We start from the raw sequence: 23,055 nt of genomic DNA on the forward strand, positions 1-23,055 counted from the left end.
ATAAACATCGAAACCCAAAAGTATAATGTAATTGGTAATTTTTCAATCTAATCGGTACAAGTATACCGGTTTTATGAGAGAATAGGTCTAAATAATGTATCGACACTTTGTAGTTTGTTGATATTTTGGTCCAGAATGAATGCAAACAGGGTGCAACATAAAGTGGCGATCCATATATAAAAAGTGTCGATCCGATAAACATCGAAACCCAAAAGTATAATGTAATAGGTAATTTTTCAATCTAATCGGTACAAGTATACTGGTTTTATGAGAGAATATGTCTAAATCCTATATCGACACTTTTTAATATTGTGTCCGTACTTTATGTCCAGAATGGAAGAAAATGTGTCGATACCTTGTCAAAAAGTGTCGACATTTACACATAGGAACCCAGAATATAATGTAATAGATAATTTTGTAATATAACCGGTATAACCGGTTTTATGAGCGAATAGGTCTACAGCCTATATCGACACTTTTTAATATTGTGTCGCTAATTTTAAGTAACGCGGTTTTTCTTCCTTCATTCAAAATATTTATATGTACATGTTTCTTATACACAATAGGAGTCATGTTGATACTTACGATATATGGAGATCGTTGTCATTCCATTCCGTTTCGAAAAAATCAGTTTGATGTAGGTTGTGTGCTTGTACTCAAACTGAGCTTGACTTGAGGATGTTAGTTTGTATGTCCCTCACCGTTGCAGTACCCACATCGCCTAATTTTCTTCTCGACCTTGTTCTTCGGCACTTCTTTTCGCTTGCGTTGTTTCGTTGTGAGGGTCACGAACGTTGTTTACTACAATGCTCTGGTTGACTGAATCATTCAAACCAACGAGTTTTCTAATTCTTCTATTAGTTTTTTCATCTCATCTCTTGCGGTTTTGAAAGACTCGTCTGTCTTTGATGCAATGTAGCATAACCTACTTGACGTTGAACGTAGAGCAGCGAACCTTGCCATTTGCATCACTTCTAGAGACACATTCAAATCAACATAACTGGGTGCAGAAGCCTTCGTATCATTAGTCCACCTACTTTGAATCAAAGTCCCGGGCAAATATGTGTAGTCCAAGTGCTTCAAAATGTGAAGTTGATGGCGACACGGAAGTCCAACGGTCTCGAATTTTTTGTAGGAGCAAATTAGAGTTTTCGTACGAGAATCAAAACTAATTTCAAATTTCCTATTTTTTTCTACGTACTTTAACAAAATATAATGTTGACATTCATCTGATAAGGACTTAATCTCTGCCTCAATCCAGTACAATGTCTCCCGTATAAGTTCATCTTGGAACACACGAAAAGATTCGCGGGTAAAAATCGCAGCGGCATGACTTTCAAGGTCGACCAGTTTTGTGATCTGGAAGGGCTTCGTATGGGAACTTAAGTAATCCGCTTTCAACTCGTTCATACGCATTCTACTAATTTCATCTTCAATTGCACGAACAACATCTAAATATGTCTTCTTGTGTTTCAGTGCAATAGCTAGTGAAGCATTCATAGACTCACACCTTTGTGTTGAGCGAATATTGGAAAAGAAATGACCGGTTAGATATGTTTGTGCTCATAAGTGTCGTGTATTTCCCTTCTCAATCACCCATGGATGCTTTTGGACGTTGAATTCTGAAACAACCGAACGCCATTGAATATCAAATTCCTCGATTGTCCACCAGGAAGCCATGCATTTTGAGAATGCTGTTGTAAACTTTGGGTCACCAATGTTAGCTTGTGCATTGCGAGAAAGATGCCAAGAACATAATCTGTGCTTAGCATAAGGGATAACAGATTTGATAGCCCTTTGCATTGCCCTATCCCCATCGGTGACAACTGAAATAGGTGATTTATTCATCATGGCTTCTAAAAATTCTGTAGCACCCACTCGAAAGATTGAGACGTCTCGTCAGCGATTATGGCAGTGGCAAACACAATTGTGTTATGGTGATGATTGACACCAACAATAGGCATAATTGGTCGACCATACAAATTATCTTTGTACGTTGTGTCGAACGCAATTACATCACCGAAGCATGTGTAATCCGATCTCGATGTAGAATCCGACCAAATAAGATTATACAATTCCCCCGATTCGTCTACCGAGTATGTCATAAAAACCCGGATCATCATGTTTTCTTATAATCAAAGTAGGCAATAAGCGCATTCACATCCCCATCGACGATTTCCTTTGCTTTACCTCTTTGAAGTGCATTGTATAGGTCTTTATGTGTAAATCCAACATTATGATAGCCCCCTGCCTGCTGCGTTAAATAGTTCATTACTTGTGACGTGCCAACACCGACCTCTTTCAATGTTGTTGCCTCATCGATATCAGCCTTACTTACAGCTTTATTAGAATGCATAAATGGTGTCATAGCAGGTGTGCACAATGCATGATTATGTTTCTGATCAGACTTACTTATAACCCACTGATCGTTTGTATTTGTTGCTGTAACTACGACTCTAGCCTTACATCCTGTTCTTGTGACTGGCGTATGAGCAAGTTGACGATCACAGTATTGACTTTTGATACTCGAAACCCTTCTTTGGAACAACAAAATTCTTGTGTCTTCACATTCCCTCCACGTCAAGCCGTTGTTGTTCCCTTACGTGCACTAAACCCATGTTCCCGTGCGAATCCCTTGTAAAAGTACCAAGCTTGATCACGTGAACAGAAGAGCTGACCAACCAATCTGTCAGATTCATCAACATTATGTACTTCATGGCATTCCTCGGTTGGCTTACATTGTCTACATCAGTATTATCCATGGCAAAAATTTTGTTGTGCAAGTTCAGTGGTCCAGGAGTTGATGGAGATGTAAGCAAAGGTTCATTTTGAACATGTTTCAGTCGTGCTGCTTTCAATAGGATGTGGTATTGGTAGTGGTAGTTAAAGGGTGGGTACAACATTAAATTCGCAGTACATATTTAGGTATGTACAATAACTACAAGTATCGACCCAAAAAACATCAAAACCAATAATTATATGTAATAGGTAAATTAACAATGTAACAAGTATCGACCCAAACGAGGTGCACGCATAATATATTAGTCAACATAAAGTATCGACTTATTAAAAGTATCGATCCCGAAAACAAACCAATAATTATAATGTGTTAGGTAAATTTACAATATAACCGATAGAAATATACCGGTTTTATGCTAAAATAGGTCAGCATAGTATCGACACTTGTTAAAGTTGTGTCGATACTTACGGTCTAGAATGAATGCCAAAAAAGGTGTACCCTTAAAGTGTCGATACATTTATTAAAAAAGTATCGATCCCTAAAACATCGAAACCCATAACTATAATGTTCAATGAAACCGGTATAATTATACCGGTTTTATGAGAGAATAGGTCTAAATCATGTATCGACACTTTTTAGTTTGTGTCGATATTTTTGTCCAGAATGAAATATTAAACCACGAGGTGCAAGCATAAAGTGTCGATACTTACGGTCTAGAATGAATGCCAAAAAAGATGTACCCTTAAAAAGTGTCGATACATTTATTAAAAAATATCGATCCCTAAAACATCGAAACCCATAAGTATAATGTAATAGATAAATGGTCAATGAAACCGGTATAATTATACCGGTTTTATGAGAGAATAGGTCTAAATCATGTATTGACACTTTTTTAGTTTGTGTCGATATTTTTGTCCAAAATGAAATATTAATGCCCAACGAGGTGCAAACATAAAGTGTCGATACTTTTATAAAAAGTTTCGACACTTTATGAAATATCGAAACCGATAATTATAAGTAATAGGTAAATTTGCAATGTTCGGTATAAATATACCGATTTACTTATAAAATAGGTCAAGCGTTATCTATTACATTATAAGCGCTACCTAATATGTTATTGTACTGATAATATTTCCCGTTAAATACCTATTTTTTATAAAGCGCTATCTATTACATTATACGTTACCTAATATGTTATTGTACTTGATAATATTTCCGGTGAAATAATATAACATAACCGATCTAAATTTTAACCGGTCACTTGTTTAACCGGTCACGCCGTATATTAGCCGTTTTTTAGACGCCGCACCACAGAACTATCCAATGAATGTGACTCAGTCATTAAAATTCCAAAGCTGTTTTCGTTTTCCCCCCAAATTATAACAGAAAACCCTAAATTAATAATCACACAACAAATCTTAATTTACATTAAGACTAAAACCAACAAAATTAAATCTACTTCCATTAAAAAATAAACAATTATTAGTTTCGATAAGTTATCTATTTTTTTCAAAATCATACATAAAATTATATTTTAATCGCTCATAATTAAATTAATAGTGATGTTAACGTGTCATTATAAGATATTATCACACCATAATAAAAAAAAATTAAGGGTGAATTATACATTTAGTATATAAACTATCAGTTTGATTCATTTTAGTACATAAACTTTCAATTATTTTAAAATTATATATAATGCTTTGTACATGTTAAAAACTTAACACATTTAGTATCTAAACTATCAATTTTGGCTCGTTTTAGTACCTAAACTTTCAATTTTTTCAAAACTTAACATTAAGTTTTTAACAAATACTAAAATAAAATAAAAATAAAATGTTAAATATGATTTAAAAAAATGAAAATTTAGATATTAAAAATGATTAAAATTGATAATTTATGTACCAAACACGTAATTTATACAAAAATTAAAAAATTGTCACATCAATACTTTTATTTATTTTTTAAATAGAGAATGATCAAAACAAAATAAAAACGTAATTTTATATACTAGTTTGAGAATAAATTAAATGACCAAAATAAAATTATAGGAATAATTGGGTGACTAAATACATAATTTACTAATAAACTTACCACAAAAATCAATTACGTTAATAGAATTTAATGACCAAAATGATCATTTTATTATAGTTTAGTGACTTCCGATAGATTTTATCCAAAAAAATTATGAATGGAAAAGAAAGAAATGGAAGAGACCGATTCACCTTTGGGTTTACAGAGAGGAGGATCTTCAAAGAGGGACAAGGAGAGCTGTTTATGAGCAACACCAATGTCGAACAAGATGAGCCCAGATTTCGGATCATAAACGATGATCCCTTTAACAGGCAACCACAGGAACAGCTCTTCCTGGCTCAGCCCTTCGACGCCGCTCAAGCTTCCATAGCTGAGTTTAGCCCTCACAACACTGTCGAACATCACCCTGTTCTCGTACTTGGTCAAGCACGGCTCGCCCAACAACACTTCCAGTGTTCCGTTTTCATAAAGTGTGTAAGATTTCACTTCTTTTGGAAGCAGACCTGCTGGTAAGCCTCTCGAGACTAGAAGATCATGGATCGAAGAAGAAGATGATGAAAAAGAAGAAGGTAGAAGGGAGAGAATTAGGATGAGAAAATAATGTTATTGTTTTGTTAAATATGGTCTGGGTTTTATGCTTGTACGGCTGGGAACTGCCATGGATGAGATATTCGAATTGTGTATAGGAAGATGGTGAAAAAGAGAGAGAAAAAGGGAAAAAATGGAAAGGCATTTGGTGAGGAAGATGGAAGAAGGGTTGGGAAAATATTAAAATATAAAATGGGTAAAGTATATTATAAGTCACTAAACTTTACAAAAATGATTGTTTTGGATATTAAACTTTTAAAAATCAAAATGATTATCGTTGATGGGAACAAGATGATCTCATCCGCCATTGACAGTATATTCCTTCTAGTCTGGACGGAGAATCCTTACTCGAATCTCAGTTGGAGGTATTTATAGTAGTTATTAGTGTGCATGTCAATCGTAAGATCTTATGTTTATTTGTACTCATTTTTTATGAAATATTCTAGTGCTCTCTCTGGCAATTTAATGCAACTCTTTGGATATAATACATGCATTTTATCAACAACAAAAAAAGAGTGGTGGGAAAATATTAAAATACAAATGAGTAAAGTATATTAGAGGTCACTAAACTTTATTAAAATTACTGTTTTGCTCATTAAAATTTAAAAGTTTAAAAATGATTTTTAAACTGTTAAAATGGTTATACATTCAACAATTTTAAGGACTATTTTGTATCTGTTTGATAAATTTTAGTGAATATTTCATAATATTTTGATAAGTTTAATGATATTTTGTAATGATGTAGTGATTATTTTGTAACAATTTGATAAATTAATGACTATCCTATAATTTTTTAAAGTTAGTTGACTAAAACGATTATTTTTAACAAAAGTTTAGTGACCTTTTGAGTACTCTACCAAAATTTGTAGAAAAAAAATATTTAATTAAAATAATACAATTAATGCGAGATGACACCTTTGCCCATGGAAAATAAAAAAAAATGATACAATTTAACCCACAACTACCATATTGATGCAACCTAGAAAATATATTAAAACAAGATCATGAAATATTATATATTATATTTAAATTTAAATTTAGGAAAATATTTTTAAAAAATGAAGTATCTAAAGGTATTGTTGTCTACTAATAGGAATAAATAAAATATTTTACATTAATTTATAAATTTACAAGATTCATAAAAAATATTAAAATTATGAATTATAATGTATTAGGGCAACTTAAAATTTTGAAATGGGTGAGACTCATAAGGAATAGGTCCGTTCCAAATGATGCGTAGGTCATGTGTTATTTTTTAAAATGAATCTCTTAAAATATTTTATAATAAAGATTAATTTGTTAAATTTAAAATTATGAAAGATTTACGAAATTTCTTATATAATTTGATTAAATTCAAGATTTATTTTTTATAGTTTAAAACTATAATTTCATGAGGTCGATTAAATAGATTTATTTTATTTAAAAATATCTTTTTATCGAATATATGTTTTTAATTATTTAAAAATAATCTTTTAAATCTATACTCATTTAATGATTGAAAATAAAACATATATACATGTGTTATTACAGCTGTCCATTCAATTTGATACGTGCCTTTGACATATACTATATATATTTTTCAGATAAAATTAATATAATTTTTATTAACATTTTTAATTTTAATTTTAATTTTTATTTTAATATTAAATGATGTAAATATTAAAAATTGAGTCTAAAATAATTACTGCATCAGCAAAGACGTATTATACAAAATACATCCTTTTTAAAACACGGTTTACGTAACACATTTTTATTAAAATGATGTTATTTTAAAATATAAATTATAAACTTATTGATATCTATGATTAAAAGAATATTAATTTTTTTTTGAAGTTTTAAATTCGAGTAATTATGTTTGTAAGGTGTCTATGAATTGTCAATTACTGTAAAAATCTATGAACAAAAATTATCTTATAACATCAAAGACTGTTCAAGGGAAAATAAAATATAAGTAAAAAGATCGTTATATTACTGACTTGTCAGTTTGCAATGTTAACGTGACAGACTACGATATTGATGTGACAGTCTATCAACCATATTTGAGTTTCCAATGTAGCTAATATGTCATGTCCTCCATCTTGTTAATCTGCCACCTTAGATTGTCATGTTAACATCGTACGTTATCATATCAACACCATAAATTATCATATTAATACAATAAACTATCACATCAATACTATAACGATCAACGATGAAATCATTAAATTTATTTTTTTAATAGGTGGGTACATTCATAAAAAAAGTAGCCCGAGTAATATTTCTTTTTCCAAAAAAGTACAGGGAACTCTATGAAAAGGGGCAAAACAATTACTTTATTTACCTTTTTGCCTCTTTGGTAGTAGAGAGAGATTGGGACAGTAGCATGACCCCAAGCAGAATAACTGTTTACATGTGTTTGTTTTTCCGGGGGATAATGATTCCGTTACGAGCAGGGCACCTAATCGTAGGTGAGACAGCCATATGATTTGACACGTGGCCATGAATAAAAGCCAATTTGGCATCCCCTAGTTGATGAGATGGTCACGAGATGTATATTTGTGTGGAAAAGATGAGTCAGGGCAAAACCGTAAAACTATATTGCATTGGCCCACGTGTGGGCCGTTCTGTTCCACACGCGTGATTTTCCCCCGTGACCTCTTTCTGTGATGGAATCTAACGCCACTGTCCCAACACCAATCTCTTTTCTCCTTTATAAAATACGGAGAATATATTATTTATCAATATATCATTAGATTTTGGGCTTAATACTAAAATAAGTGCTTAAAATATACTTAAATTTTCGAATGTGTCTAAACTAATTTTCGAATCATCTTGATATCTAATATTATAAACATTACTCATTTAAGTGTCTAATCCGTCAACATTAATTTATTTTCGAAAAAGTCCCATTTTTTCAAAAATATAAAAAGAACCCCAAACTCGTAACATTTCTTATTCTAATCTCGTTTACTCCAACCGTCGGTCATCTCTGATCCAACGATCGGCTACCCATATGTCGCTGACCACACAATGACCGATCATAACTATTACTATCATTTCAAAATCCAAAATCCAAAAGAGAAAATCGCCTCAGTGACCAAAAAAAAGTTATAATATACGATTTTAACCAACTTTTTTTGGATTTGCCAAAATGACCAACAAAATCGCAACGCGAAATAAAAATCGCAACGCGATCCCCAGAATCGCAAATCAGTTTCCAAAATCGCAACGCGATTCTTGAAAATCGCAATGCGATAGTACAAATTCGCATTGCGATTTTCCAAAATCACAACGCGAATATGAAAATCGCAACGCGAACACATAAATCGCAACGCGTATCCGTAAATCGCAACGTGTATCCGTATATCGCAACGCGTATCCGTAAATCGCAACGATAATACATAAAATCGCAACGCGTATCCGTAAATCGCAACGCGATATTTAAAGCGCCATTATAATCGCTACGCGTATTTTATTTTCAAATTACAAAAACCAATATTAAGACAAAATCCCGTAATCGCAACTCATAACCTAAAACCTAAAATCACAACTCAGTCCCATCTCCATCTCTCACTCTCTACGGCGAAGAAATCCGTCCCCATCTCCGAAGATTTCCGTCCCCATCTCCGGCGAAATCCCTCACAACCATTCACGGTCAGAAATCCCTCACAATATTCAGAAATGGAAAATCAACCTCCGAGGGTTAGTTTTTTTAATTATTTTTATTTTGAAATGTTTGCATTATTGTAGGTTTTTCATATTGAAACTGATGATAAGTTTACTGGTCATTTCAATAATAGATTAACCATTTCACTTAGATTTCATTTCGCGTTACGATTCTGTCGTTGCGATTTTCATTTCGCGTTGCTATTCTCTCGTTGCGATTTTCAAGTTAGTATTTGTCTTTGTCTTTGTTCTGTCTTTTGGTTGAAGTAATGCAATCCATTCAAGTTTCAATTTGCAGAAGAGTCGCAACGAGATAAATGAAAATCGCAACGAGAGAATGACTGTCGCAACGAGAGAAATGAAAATCGCAACGAGAGAATCGCAACGTGAAATGAAAATCGCAACGCGAAACCAAAATCGCATTGCGATTTTCATTTCGCGTTGCGATTCTCTCGTTGCGATTTTCATTTCGCGTTGCGATTCTCTCGTTGCGATTTTCATTTCAACCAAAGACAAAACAGTGTTGCAAATTTTAGTTTCAAGAATAAACTACTACTTTTTATGTTTATTGTTTTTGGTATATCTTCACAGTGTAGTTTTTGGTATATCTAACTTGGTATGTTTATTGTTTTTGTAGAAATTTTTTTCGGCTCAATTGACCTTGAGAAATAAAGTCAGCCTGGCCACTACAATTGCTTCGAAGCTTTCACCTGCTCAAAGACAATTGTTTGAGGAAACCTGCTTCGGGCCATGGCTGAGAGTACAGCATCCGGGTGGAGATGCTAATTTGACCCATTTGTGGCTTCAGACCATGACATCAAATCTACCCGACAGTATACAACGTGGTGAGGAAGAGATATGGTTTCATTTTCCACCAGCGTATACTTGTTTTGGGCGGAAAGAGTTCTGCTTAATCACTGGTCTACGATTCGGACACGATGATGTAGGCCGGTACACTCGTCATATCGCCCGCCCATCATGGTTATCCCGGGTTTTTCCGGATGAGTCAATGGAGAAGCCGAACCTACATGTCGACGACCTGAAGAAATTGTTTAATAAGAAAGCTGGTTTCACTCGGATGGATGACGTCGATGTTGTCCGAGTATGCCTTCTACTACTTGTGTATGCCGGCTTTTTAGGCAGAGAGGCCAGACAACCTATTCATCGGGAGCTAATAATATTGGTAGAGGACCTGAATGCATGGAATCTGTTTCCGTGGGGTTCGTATATATGGAAAGCTACCTGGACTAAGTTGTCGTCTGCCTTTGATGACCGCAAAAGTTTGCGGGGCGATGGGTCCAAATACACTTTGTCAGGCTTTGTTTGGGCCTTTAAGGTAAGAATTTCTATATAATGTTTCTAAAATTATAATTAATTATTTAACAATTACTAATTTTGTTATTATATTGTTTGTAGATTTGGATATTCGAGGCTTTCCCCAGCATGCGTACATATGCAATAAAAACGTCAAATGATATTCCCAGGGCTATTTCCTGGAAGAGGAAAACTCTGTTGGATTGGGAAGACTTAATACCATATGCGACAATAAATAATGTAAGTTAACACAAATACTTTCATATAATATATAAACAAGTTATTAATAGTAGACGTTTAACTTTGTTTGAGTTTTTATATTTTAGAAGGCCAACATTCCATTACAAAGACTGACACCCACGGAGGAAGAGCTTGCCACTGATTGGTGGCAAGCTAGTCAGAGTTTTTTTGATGGCACGGATGATGAGCAGCATCCACTTCCTCCAATTCGAGAGCCATCACCTCACCTAGAGCCATCACCCGATCGACCCGACTATACACCTCTAGAACGAGAGCCATCACCTATCCCGTCACATCATCGAGCCTCTTCTCCACCATCACCTCATGATAGGCGACCGGCAAAGATGCCACGACTCCTATCTCCCTGTTCTCCACCTCCACCTCAACGGGATGAGTCAAGGGAGTTACGTGATGAGGTCAATGCCTTGCGTGAGGAGATCGGTACTCTACGCGATAACGATGGTGCATGGCGTGTGGAGGTGTCAACTTTACGTGGTGAGGTTGCCGCTCTACGTGAGATGATAGTATCGTTGCAGAATGAGGTTCATACTCTACGCAACGAGGTAAGTTTAAGATTTTCCATATTTAACTTAATGATAAATTTACTCGTAATTTCACTTAGATTAGCCATTTCACTTAGATTGCTTAGTAAATTTATTCGGTTGCTGCCAATTCTGCTAAACTGTGTATTCTTTAACACTGTGAAATAGTATTTGTCTTTGTTTTGTCTTTTGGTTGAAAGTAAATTTGTTCGGTTGCTGCCAATTCTGCTAAACTGTGTATTCTTTAACACTGTGAAATAGTATTTGTCTTTGTTTTGTCTTTTGGTTGAAAGTAAATTTGTTCGGTTGCTGCCAATTCTGCTAAACTGTGTATTCTTTAACACTGTGAAATAGTATTTGTCTTTGTTTTGTCTTTTGATTGAAAGTAAATTTGTTCGGTTGCTGCCAATTCTGCTAAACTGTGTATTCTTTAACACTGTGAAATAGTATTTGTCTTTGTTTTGTCTTTTGGTTGAAAGTAAATTTGTTCGGTTGCTGCCAATTCTGCTAAACTGTGTATTCTTTAACACTGTGAAATAGTATTTGTCTTTGTTTTGTCTTTTGGTTGAAGTAATGCAATCCATTCAAGTTTCAATTTGCAGAAGAAGAAATAGTTTACTTTCGCAACACGAAACTTAAAATCGCAACGCGAAACCAAAATCGCAACGCGAAATGAAAATCGCAACGACAGAATCGCAACGCGAAACCAAAATCGCAACGATTTTCATTTCGCGTTGCGATTCTTTCGTTGCGATTTTCATTTCGCATTGCGATTCTGTCGTTGCGATTTTCATTTCGCGTTGCGATTTTGGTTTCGCGTTGCGATTTTAAGTTTCGTGTTGCGAAAGTAAACTATTTCTTCTTCTGCAAATTGAAACTTGAATGGATTGCATTACTTCAACCAATAGACAAAACAAAGACAAATACTAACTTCAGGGTATTAGTTTGAAACATATTTTTCTTTGTTATCTGATGCATTTTGTGAACTATGATAGAATAATGACTTGGGTGAATACAATGCAAGTTTGAAACATATTTGTCTTTGTTTTCACTGTTTAAATATCATGTCTGTTTATTTACTGATTTTTGTATTTAATTATTTAGCGGCCCGATAGAGTGGATGCTTTACGTCGGGTTATGCTAGCACGACGGAGTTCACGCATCAGACAGCGTGCACGTGCTATTAAGTCTCCGTACACCCCAATAGTGCGAAGACACCGCAAGAAGAAGCCCGACTCGCCTGTCATCCCTCAAGAGTCCACTCCTATCGTTGAAGAGGCCCCCCCTATCATTCCTCGAGAGTCTCCTCCCACCGTTCAAGAGGCCACTGTCATCATTGAAGAGGTCCCTCCCACCATTCAAGAGCCCGATTCACATGGCGTCATATGTAGGCTTCTTGAGAAACCCTCTGACGTGCCGGACATGATGGATTCAAGTTGGCTCTCGTATGAGTTACCGGCCAGTACCATACCGGTATCTGAAGAGAGGGATCAACTACCGGACACAATTCTGGATAACACCCTTTGGGCTAAGACCGCTGTTGATTTTTATCTACATGAGCAGAGCCAGGGGTGTTTCACTGACATATGCAAGCTCACCGATGATATCTATTTGTTGCTTGATCGGTCTTGGTGGGGCGTATTATTAGGGGTCGAAGACAATGGCTATTTCGATGGGGGGTAAGTCTTATATTTTTCTTATATTTCAATTTGATTATTTTTTTTTAAATTTATGTAAGTCACTAATATATGTCTTTTTTTGTAAAACAGCATATCGATGCGTGGGTGACACGTCTTCTAATAATAAGAAAACTTAAGAAAAATAAAAATATACGATATACAATTATGCCGACGTCTTTTCACGCCGTTCACTTGAAGAATGCACGAGATGAATCATTTGATTTGGGCAATGGACAAGCTAAACTTTATCCTGCATGGTGGGAGGTCGATAAGGTTAGTATTTATTTTAGATTGAGTTTAAAGGTTTTATGAAATAAGTGCGCAAATGAATGAATTATTACTTATGATTGCAGGTGTTTATCCCTGTTTTGGAACGTAAACATTGGATTCTCGTCGAGCTTCAGCTCCCATCCCTTAAGACAATAGTGTATGACAGCATGATAAATTACATATCATTGGCTGATTTAAGAGATGTTATTAAGGGATAGAGCTCTCATTTGGCTAAATTCTTGGATGCGATCAATTATTGGACTCGTTCTGGAAACAAGAAGCCAAAGAAGCTCAATATTACAGTTATTAGAGACGAGACCGCACCACAACAAACGAGCGGAGCCAGAGGAGATTGTGGTCCTCTCGTATGCTTGGCGTTGGAGCGTTTGACGACGGGAAGCATCAAGTATCTACCTCCCACCGATAGAGATAGAGCTGCAGTAGGCTTGTGGTTTCGGCATTATATGGCTAAATCGATATATACGAGACGCTGCCTACCTGCATCCGCGTTATAAAATGTCCATAAACAATTGGTAAGTTTATATACTTTTGGTTTGAAAATGTTTGGTTAAGTACCTAGAATTCAATAATTTGCTGTTTGTAGGTTTTAGATGTGTAGAAAGTGTTGTTTGAGCAAATGTTTGGTTTCTGCAGGTTAATCTCAGAAGTGAACTGCGTGAAAATGATGTATGGCTGCAAAAGTTGATTCAATAGTTTAATTGATTGTTTTTTGATTGTTTAATTGATTTGTAAAAGTTGATTCAATAGTAGATGATCGGAAATAAGAATTATTGCTTATTTTTTGATTGTTTAATTGATTTGTAAAAGATGATTTGTAAAAGTTGATTTGTGTAATTGATGCGAATATAATTCTTATTTGTGCTTGTTTAATTGATTGAAATGTAATGGTTGATTTTGTTGATTTCAATCTGCATTATGTTGAAGGCAAAATTGACTATCGCAATGCGAAATGAAAATCGCAATCCGAAATGAAAATCGCAATGCGAAATGAAAATCGCAACGAGAGAATCGCAATGCGAAATGAAAATCGCAATGCGGAAATTAAAATCGCAACGGGAGAATCGCAATGCGATTTTAATTTCGCATTGCGATTCTCTCGTTGCGATTTTCATTTCGCATTGCGATTTTCATTTCGCATTGCGATTCTCTCGTTGCGATTTTCATTTCGCATTGCAATTTTCATTTCGCGTTGCGATTTTCATTTCCGCATTGCGATTTTCATGTTGGGATTTTCATTTCGCGTTGCGATTTTCATTTCGCGTTGCAATTTTCATTTCCGCATTGCGATTTTCATGTTGGGATTTTCATTTCGCATTGCGATTCTCTCGTTGCGATTGTAATTTCCGTGTTGCGATAGTCAAATGCATGCCTAATAGTGATAACAACTGAATAACAAGAGTTGGTTAAGTCAAAATGGTTGGCCTGAGTCATTAATTCAACTGAAAATGTTAAAAGTTCACACATAAAATCCACATAATACAACGTTTGCATTTAAAAATCACCTAAGTTAACAGCCCCAAAAGGTGAAGCCAATTGTGATTTTGATGAGGATCCATATTTTGGTAGAGGAAAAGATGATTTTGATGGCACTGGTGATCCACATGTCAACCTTGTATGACCACTTTCCTTGCACCGACTACATGTCGATCTCTTCTTCTCTTCACCCTTAGACGGTATACGATCGTGACTTTTTGGTCGGCCAGGTAGCCTTCTGTCCATGGCTGGTGGCAAAACTGTTTGTAAGTCATCTGGTATGTCCCACTCAGAAGGATGTGGAATAGGGTAGACAATCTCGGCATAAGTCTGTCGATAAACTTCTGTAGTGTAGCAATCCATAGCGTATGCGCTTGAATCATTTTGGTTTAAATGAAGAGCAACTTTTATAACATGGCCACACGGATAACCAGATGTTTGCCATTTCATACAACTACACGTCTTTGCATTTAGATCGACTAGCCCATTTAAGTTATTATCCAGTACTTGAAACAAAGTGTTTGAACATGGTTCAACTCTCCATGACGTTGACTTCACAACACGTTTCGTTATCTTTTTTTCAGTCCATGGTGTAACACGATGTTCCAATGTTCCTGTAAATTTAAATAAACAATACTTAGTAAAATATAAATATGATAAGTTACGAATTCAAAGAAATAATACATGCATGGTTTCTTTTCTTGTAGTACCACTGTTGAATAGAGGCTCGAAAAAACTCCATTAACATAGTAATGGGTAATTTCCGGGAATGACGACTTAGAGCGTTGATTGATTCTGCACTATTAGACGTCATGAAACCATATCTTGCTCCAAGTTGATGTACTCTTGACCATCTTTCAAACCCGACATCTTCTAGTGTTTGAGCACACTGAGGCAAAACACGTCTTAAACATTTATATGCTTATTGAAATCCACTTCCCGATAAGCTTTTACAGCCTTCCAGTATGTCCATTTGTGCTTTTTTATACCAGCAAACCTTGATTTTAGATTTCTATACAAATGAACACCACAAAGTCCATGAAAGCATCTGGGAAACACCTTCTAACAGCGTTGTCAATTGAGTTTGCCCTATCGGATATGATTGTCAGATTGCTAATAGGACCTATGCAATCCCTAAGATGCCCCATAAACCATGTCCATGAATCAGAGGTTTCAGATTTGCCAACCCCGTAAGCTATTGGCAATATCCCATTGTTAGCATCCATGGCTACTGCTAATAAGTTTACTCCAATGTATCGACCTTTCAAATGTGCTCCGTCAACTATAATAACTGGGCGCATGCAAGTAATAAACGAACGAATCTACAAAATATACACAAGAAATATATCATTTAAATGTGAAATGCATGTAACTAACAAAAATGAGTCAACAAAATTATATTGATTTACTAACCGTAGCACCAATGGCGATAAACAGCAACTCAAAGCGTCCATCTCTATCTGTTTTGATATGAGTTACCGACCCAGGATTTTTCAGCTTTAAATTGTGACAATAAGCCGGCAGTTGGGCAAACGATGCTTCTGGCGACCCCCTCAACAATTCCAAGGCATAACATTTGGCTCTCCAAGCTTGAGAATATGATATACTAATCTTGAACCGAGCATTCATGTCAGTCATAATTTCATGTCCCCGATATACCCTGCCATTCAAAAACATTAACTCAGCCAGAAAACCACCCAACACCTTTTTGTTTGCCTGTCTATGGTGAGGAAAAACTTGGGTTCTTGAACATGTATGTTTATCAATAAAAGTCCTAACTTGAAACATTTTGCAATCTTTTATTCTCTTTGCAATCATACGCCACGTACAGTTTTTGTCAATCATACACCTTGTTTCGAAACGATCTTTGCTTGATTTGTTAACTTTTAGTTGATAGCCATCTTCCAAACATTTCGTATATAAAGCTATCTTCAAGTCTTCCTTTGTATCAAAACAATCATCTTTCTTGATACGAATAACTTTTGTGTAACAATCAACTGCTTTCTTTATCAACTCTTCTTCCGGTATCTGAAGTAATTCTGGCATATTCCAGTTATACGCCCGTGGCATTTTCTTTTCTTCGGGGACTTTTTCTTCTTCAGGATTATATGAATTACAGAATGGATGTTCAACATGTTCATTCACAGTCGTAACTTCCTCCTCATTATCATCAACAAAACATTCTTCGGCAACGGCTGTTTCATCATCAAAATTCGGGTATTGACAAATATCAATATCATTACACGCATGGTCTGTTTCTTCTTCTGAAACATCATCAAAATCCGTGTATTGACCAATATCAAAGTCCGGATATTGACCAAGACCAAATTTCGAATACTGACCAGTACTCACAATTTTTTCTGTTGGCTCATCATCGTCTAACTGGTCAATACGAAAACCGGAATTTGGTGCTGAAAGTTGATTGGGATTTGGATTAGAGAAAGGTTGTGGGTTTTGAGAAAAACTTAGTTGATTACTACCCGCTACTGACCCAACAATACTACTTCTAGGTTCAACAACATACAATGTAACATCATCTTGTGAAACACTAATGTAAGCAATGAATCGTTCAACATCTTCATTGTCGGTTAACAAATAAACTTTACAATTTCTCTGATAAGATAGCCTAAATCCACTTAGGGGCTCTAAATTCAATTTATTTGAAACACGTAGCATTAGAGTTTCATAAGTTAACTTTTGTAAAGACAATTTTAGTTGAAGATACATGGGTAAAGGCATATATTGTAAAACACCATGAACATTATCCCATGACCCTCCAAAACACAAATCTATCCAAACATGATCAACATTAGATGATTTCATGGTTGTAAATTAATTTACTAAACAGACGAGCTGCGAAACTAAAACCTGTTGCCGGATTGGGAAGGATGTCGTTGGATATAGGAACGGATGTCGCCGGAGAGAGTGATAGATGGAGATGGAATGAGTTGCGATTTAGGGATTTAGTTTATGATTTCAGTGTTATATACCCAAAATTTCAGTGTTGTGATTTACAGATTCTCGTTGCGATTTACGGATTATCGTTGCGATTTACAGATTCTCGTTGCGATTTACGGATTATCGTTGCGATTTACAGATTCTCGTTGCGATTTACGGATTATCGTTGCGATTTACGGATACGCGTTGCGATATACGGATACGCATTGCGATTTACGGATACGCGTTGCGATATACGGATACACGTTGCGATTTACGGATACGCGTTGCGATTTATGTGTTCGCGTTGCGATTTTCATATTCGCGTTGCGATTTTGGAAAATCGCAATGCGAATTTGTACTATCGCATTGCGATTTTCAAGAATCGCGTTGCGATTTTGGAAACTGATTTGAGATTCTGGGGATCGCGTTGCGATTTTTATTTCGCGTTGCGATTTTGTTGGTCATTTTGGCAAATCCAAAAAAAGTTGGTTAAAATCGTATATTATAACTTTTTTTTGGTCACTGAGGCGATTTTCTCAATCCAAAATCCTCAAATCCATAAATTTAAATTTCTAATCCCTAAAATTCCAAAAACTCAATCCTTCAAATTTGATCGTGATAGTTGACCGTTTCACCGACTGTGGCAGTCAGCTATTTGGTCGGCCATTTAATCGACTGTTTTACCTTTGGTCGTTTGGCCATGAAAGGAGGGAGAAGGGAAAGAGGGAAAATGGGGGACGCGGTAAAGAAAGGTTTTGGGTTTTCTTTTAATAATATTTTTATTTTTTAAAATAAAAATATTAAATTCTAAGATTGTGACGTGTCACTTTAAGCGTTGATTCATTTATACCATCAAACTTTAAGCGTTGATTCGTTTATACCATCAAACTTTAAGCGTTGATTCGTTTATACCATTAAACTTTAAGCGTTGATTCGTTTATACTACCAAACTTTTAATTTTAACACTAACAATTACTTTTAAGTGTAATTATGTCACTTCGTCCTTATGAGTTCAACATGAATACGGAGAAAAATAAAGAGTCGGAACAGCATGGCATGGGATTCTGGTACCTTGTCAAGAAGATGGTTCCGATTGACTCGCTGCCTGCTTTGGCTTCGTCCTTATGAGTTCAACATGAATACTGAGAAAAATATAGAGTCGGAACAGCATGGCATGGGATTCTGGTACCTTGTCAAGAAGATGGTTCCGATTGACTCGCTGCCTGCTTTGGCCTGAACTGTCTGGCAGGAGGACCGTCTTTTCGTCTCTCGTATTTTTTGCTTACGTATTTTGAATCTTTTCTTGCCTTTGGTTGATAAGTAGGATATTTGCAGGGTATTATTTCACCATTGATATATTTGTCACCTAAAAGTACACGAAATACAAAACCGTATATTATACATATGACCGTAATCTAGCTGTATGGTGCAATGAAAACATTCTCTGCATAACTGAAGTCGATTAACCCACAACTTACCTCCATAATCTTTATTTTTGACATCTATGTAGGAATCAGGCAGCACCCAAAGAACTCCCGGCAATCCTACATCCAAAACAATAAACTTCATCCTCATGTCACAGATAACAACATCATTTAAATCTATGTGATTCAGATTCGAATGCGAGTTTCATGTACGTATATGTTCTCAACATCGATAAACACAATATTTCTAAAGTTTTCCACATATATGGATTGGACCATGTCCGTATATGCATCAGACATGGGCTTCAACACGTATTTCAAGTAAAATGAAGAATTAGAGTAACATAGGTTTAAACAAAAGGGTCACAATGAAAATCTTATTACCCTTGAACTTCTCCGAGGTTTCTTCCGATACGGTGCACTGGAAACCTGTATAAGTAGTGGTGCTAAAAGCATACATGTTCTTCTTTGCTTCTTCCATGCTGTAATAACAAAAGGGGGAAAGAGTCGTATCTTAGATTTATTCATTACGATAACTGAGTTTACATACACACACTGAAATGGTGATTATTGTTTATTGATTTATTACACCCTAGTAAGGTAGCACAGTTTCTTAACGATTAAAGACTGCAGAAAACCAGAAATAAGGTACACATTCGAGTTTTGAGCTTCACTAATATGCATAAATGACGGCGAAGCTAGCTAGTTAAGATATTAAGTTCTTGACACCAACTCACCCTATCAAAAACCTTTTGAGGTTCCAACAATTTGAGGTGACAAATTCAGGTAAACAGCTAAGACAAAGATTCTGTCCCAAGTAGCCTCGATTTGTAAGGATAAACCGATGTTGTCCGAAAATCGTTATAACAAGCCCGACGAATTGTAAATCCTTTCCCTCTTCATTCTGCTTTTTAACTTCATTGGAAACTACTAATTATGACAATTCAGAACAGTTATGAGCAATGCAATGTTCAATCTTGTTTCTTTCATTCAACCCAAGGTTCCATCTTTTGTTCATAATCTTCAAGCTAAAGCAATTATATATGTTAACTTGTTAACATGATAATAAACCCTTCACCTCAAACTCAACATAACTAACAAAGGAATCCCTTTTCTATGTTTTGATAAAGAACTAAGGGGGGGAAAACTAAGCTGCCTCATTAATCAAGCATTTCCCGGGAAATAAACATACACCAAAAAGAGAAAAAAAATTCACAAAATCTCACCAAATTTGACATTTCCCCAGCAAAACAAAACAAACCCAGAAAACAAAGAGGAATCTTTAAGTACTTCACAGAAAAAAAAAAAGAAGCAAAACTTGAATAAAAATTTCATATTTTTCAGAATTTTCTACTGAAGAAAAAAATGCCCAGGAAGAAGAAAGTCTCACCTGCCAAGAACAGTAGCAAGAGTGTTAAGATAAGTCTCAATCATCTGTTCTCTTGTAGGAGCAGGGTCTTTAGGGAACTCCATAACAATAAGCCAATGGTTATAATCACAGCCGGGTAACATTATCGTTTCCCTGGTCTCATTGCTGCTGCTCCTCTTGGGTGAATAGTCACTGTCGAGTGCTGCAGCTTTGATAACGCGAGGAGGACGAGTACTCGATGATGAAGGAAGGTGATGAATCGGTGAGTTTACTCGGATAGTGGGAGGTGGTGGAGTGAGTTGAGGACGAATTGAAAGAAAGGATTTTGAAGGAAGAAGAAGAGAAGAAGGGTTTAACAAAGTCGCCATTGGAAGTGTCAGAGAAGAAGATTAGATTGAGATGCTTTTTCCCAGCTGATGAAATTGAAGGAAAACGCCAAAATAAGGGTGTTCGATATTTTTTTTCGTGTTTGGGCTTAGCAATTTGAGTTCGAGTCAGTAATTTTTTCATTGGGCTAACAGTCCAAAACTTAGGCAAAATTGGCCTATTACGCTGGACGAGTAACACAATTAAGTTATTAGGTCATTTTTCAGTCAAGTGTCTAACGTTACAAAAAAATCATTTTAAGTGTATGGTCTTTAAATACCGTTAAAAAAAATACCGTCAACCACTCAAAATATGACACATGGTACATGTATAAATTTTTAAAATTTCACTTTTAAAAAAAATTAATATAAAAAAATGTCCAAACTATATCACTTTTTCTAAAGTGGTACCTAAACTTTTTTCAGTTAATTCAGGTGTCTAACGTTATAATAGTTACCACTTTAGGTGTCTAGTCTGCAACGACTGTTAACAAGGCCCATTAAGTGACACATGTCACATTCATGTAATTTTAAAAAAAATATTTAAAAAAAATTAAAATTATTATTATATTTTAAAAAATTCTAATTTTTCTTAAATTAAAAAAAAAATTCAAATCCCTAAAAATCTCAAATCCCTAACCTTAATCGTATCTCCATTGTCAGCCACCATTGTTACCGTCGTCCTTGATATCTCCCTAGTTGGACATCATCATTCTTGTCATCGAGATGGCCGTCAAAGTCATGTGGTGTCACGATTTAGGGTTTGTTAGGGTAACTTTATTCTTCATGGTTAGGGTTTGTCGAATGTTGTTTTGGTGGCTGGTTGTCGAGTAACTGGTCATCGGTGGAGGTTCGATCGACGATAACAATGATAATACTAGTGGCTAGTGTGGGTTTAGGGATTAAAATTAAAGTTTCTAATGTTTTGGGGTTTTTTATATTTAGGATAATTTGTTTTTTAAAAAAATATATAATTTTTAAGTTTTTTATTTAAAATAAAAAAAAAATAAATTTTACATGTGCTGGATAAAGAAATTTTTTAACGGTCTCTACGGATCAAACACTTAGTAACGTTTATAACGTTAGACATCTGGATTGATCGAAAAAAAGTTTAGGCACCACTTTAAAAAAACATTAGAGTTTGAACACTTTTTTATATTAAGTCTTTTTGGGCAAACTATACGAATAGTCCCTTTTGTTTTTGATTTGACCGACTTTAGTCACCGATTTAAAAAATTAAATACGTTTGGTCCCTTACATTATCGATTCATTCCAATTCCTTGGTCGTTAACTCTCGTTAATCCGGTAAAGATAGTCTGAGTTGGTAATTAAAAGATTTTAAAAAATAAACTCACGCGTAAAATTCACGGATCTTCTTTTTCTCTTCTTCTTCCTCCTCTTTCTGGTTTGCTGTTTGCACATTGTTTGTTGTCTTCCAAGTTCAAAGGGTTTTTGAAGACGACTCTTACGAAGCTCTCCTAATGTGTCCACTTGACGTTAGTGTTTTCTTAGCTTAATCCCCAACATTAAGCATTTCTCAATGTGTTGTGTGATGTTAATTTGTTCTAAATAAAGTTTCAACAAGCATTCCATTTTCCCATCAGTGTCTGAAAACTTTCGAAGATTAGAGCAACCCGAAAGAATGAATGTTTCAAGAGATTCCATTCTAATCTTGGTTGGAAGATTCCTGAGACTTTTGCAGCCTTTTAAATTCAAAAGTTTAAGCCTCTTAAGCATTCCTATGGATGGATGAACATCTACTATTTTTGAGCAACCTTCCAGAATCAAAGTTTCAAGACCAGGGGCCACTGCGATGTCCGGTACCTCGATCAGGTTCTGTGACCCTTTGAGGTTGATCACTTTCAACTTATACAAGGGCTGTGAAGTCCGAACCAATCACGCCTTCCAACCAAGCATTTCAAGTGCTGTATGTTATCAACATCATCAAGAACAACAAGAACCTTTCTGTGAGACAACCCGCGGCTAATGATGGAATTCCCTTCGTGAACATTGAAAAAATTGAAACCTTCTTCAAAGAAGATCTGGGAAAGAAGTTGTTTCTGTAAAGCAACAAGCCCGCATTTCTCCGGGACTTCTCGAACGTCAGTGATAAAGCTTTTGCCTTCGAAATGGGGTGACATTTGAGTGTGAACAACTTTGGCAAGAGTCGTTTTACCGATGCCCGCCCATGGCACAAATTCCTATAATTCGGACATCATCCTCCCCAATCTCTATTTTCGAATACGACTCTTCCAAGCGTGAATTGATTCCGATCAGCTCATCAATAACAACAGGATATGTCCGACACAACTTTGTTGATATCTTTCTAACAATGTCTCCAATAAACTCTGATTCCTGCCTACACAGAAATAAATTCTAATTCATCCCAAAGGTAACAGTTCATTGGTCCT

The 23,055-nt window shown here is 35.5% G+C and overlaps 3 protein-coding genes across 4 annotated transcripts in view; all 3 read right to left on the reverse strand.

The window, feature by feature from the left end:
- Positions 1-23,055, reverse strand: part of LOC120178726 (TMV resistance protein N-like) — a 77,563-nt gene that overhangs the window by 54,109 nt on the left and 399 nt on the right. The gene's annotated exons all lie outside the window — the stretch shown is intronic.
- Positions 4,913-5,362, reverse strand: LOC120178708 (the record flags this gene model as incomplete). The annotated part of the gene is made up of 1 exon (XM_039184499.1): positions 4,913-5,362. A coding segment is annotated over one exon (450 nt), but the record flags the coding sequence as incomplete, so codon positions are not given.
- LOC120178730 (multiple organellar RNA editing factor 9, chloroplastic-like) lies at positions 18,531-20,687 on the reverse strand. 2 transcript variants are annotated; one of them, XM_039184527.1, is made up of 5 exons: positions 20,301-20,687; positions 19,295-19,392; positions 18,965-19,030; positions 18,676-18,852; positions 18,531-18,557 (listed from the first exon to the last, which is right to left on the reverse strand). In XM_039184527.1, exons 1-4 carry the CDS (start codon positions 20,645-20,647, stop codon positions 18,680-18,682), a joined length of 684 nt encoding a protein of 227 aa, XP_039040458.1. In that variant the 5' UTR covers positions 20,648-20,687; the 3' UTR covers positions 18,531-18,557; positions 18,676-18,679. The 2 variants fall into 2 exon arrangements, with proteins under 2 accessions (XP_039040458.1, XP_039040457.1); XM_039184526.1 differs by lacking the exon at positions 18,531-18,557 and having other exon boundaries at positions 18,636-18,852.

The sequence above is a fragment of the Hibiscus syriacus genome, unplaced genomic scaffold (genome assembly GCF_006381635.1).
Source record: "Hibiscus syriacus cultivar Baekdansim isolate YM2019G1 unplaced genomic scaffold, ASM638163v2 tig00112370_pilon, whole genome shotgun sequence".
Taxonomy (NCBI): domain Eukaryota; kingdom Viridiplantae; phylum Streptophyta; class Magnoliopsida; order Malvales; family Malvaceae; genus Hibiscus; species Hibiscus syriacus.

Excerpts from the sequence above, each read along its gene's own strand:
- LOC120178730 (XM_039184527.1), bottom strand. The coding sequence starts at position 20,647 with ATGGCGACTTTGTTAAACCCTTCTTCTCTTCTTCTTCCTTCAAAATCC. Across the intron at positions 19,393-20,300 it reads CTTGCTACTGTTCTTGGCAG|CATGGAAGAAGCAAAGAAGA; the intron begins GTGAGACTTTCT and ends TTGTTATTACAG. Across the intron at positions 19,031-19,294 it reads AACCTCGGAGAAGTTCAAGG|GATTGCCGGGAGTTCTTTGG; the intron begins GTAATAAGATTT and ends TTTTGGATGTAG.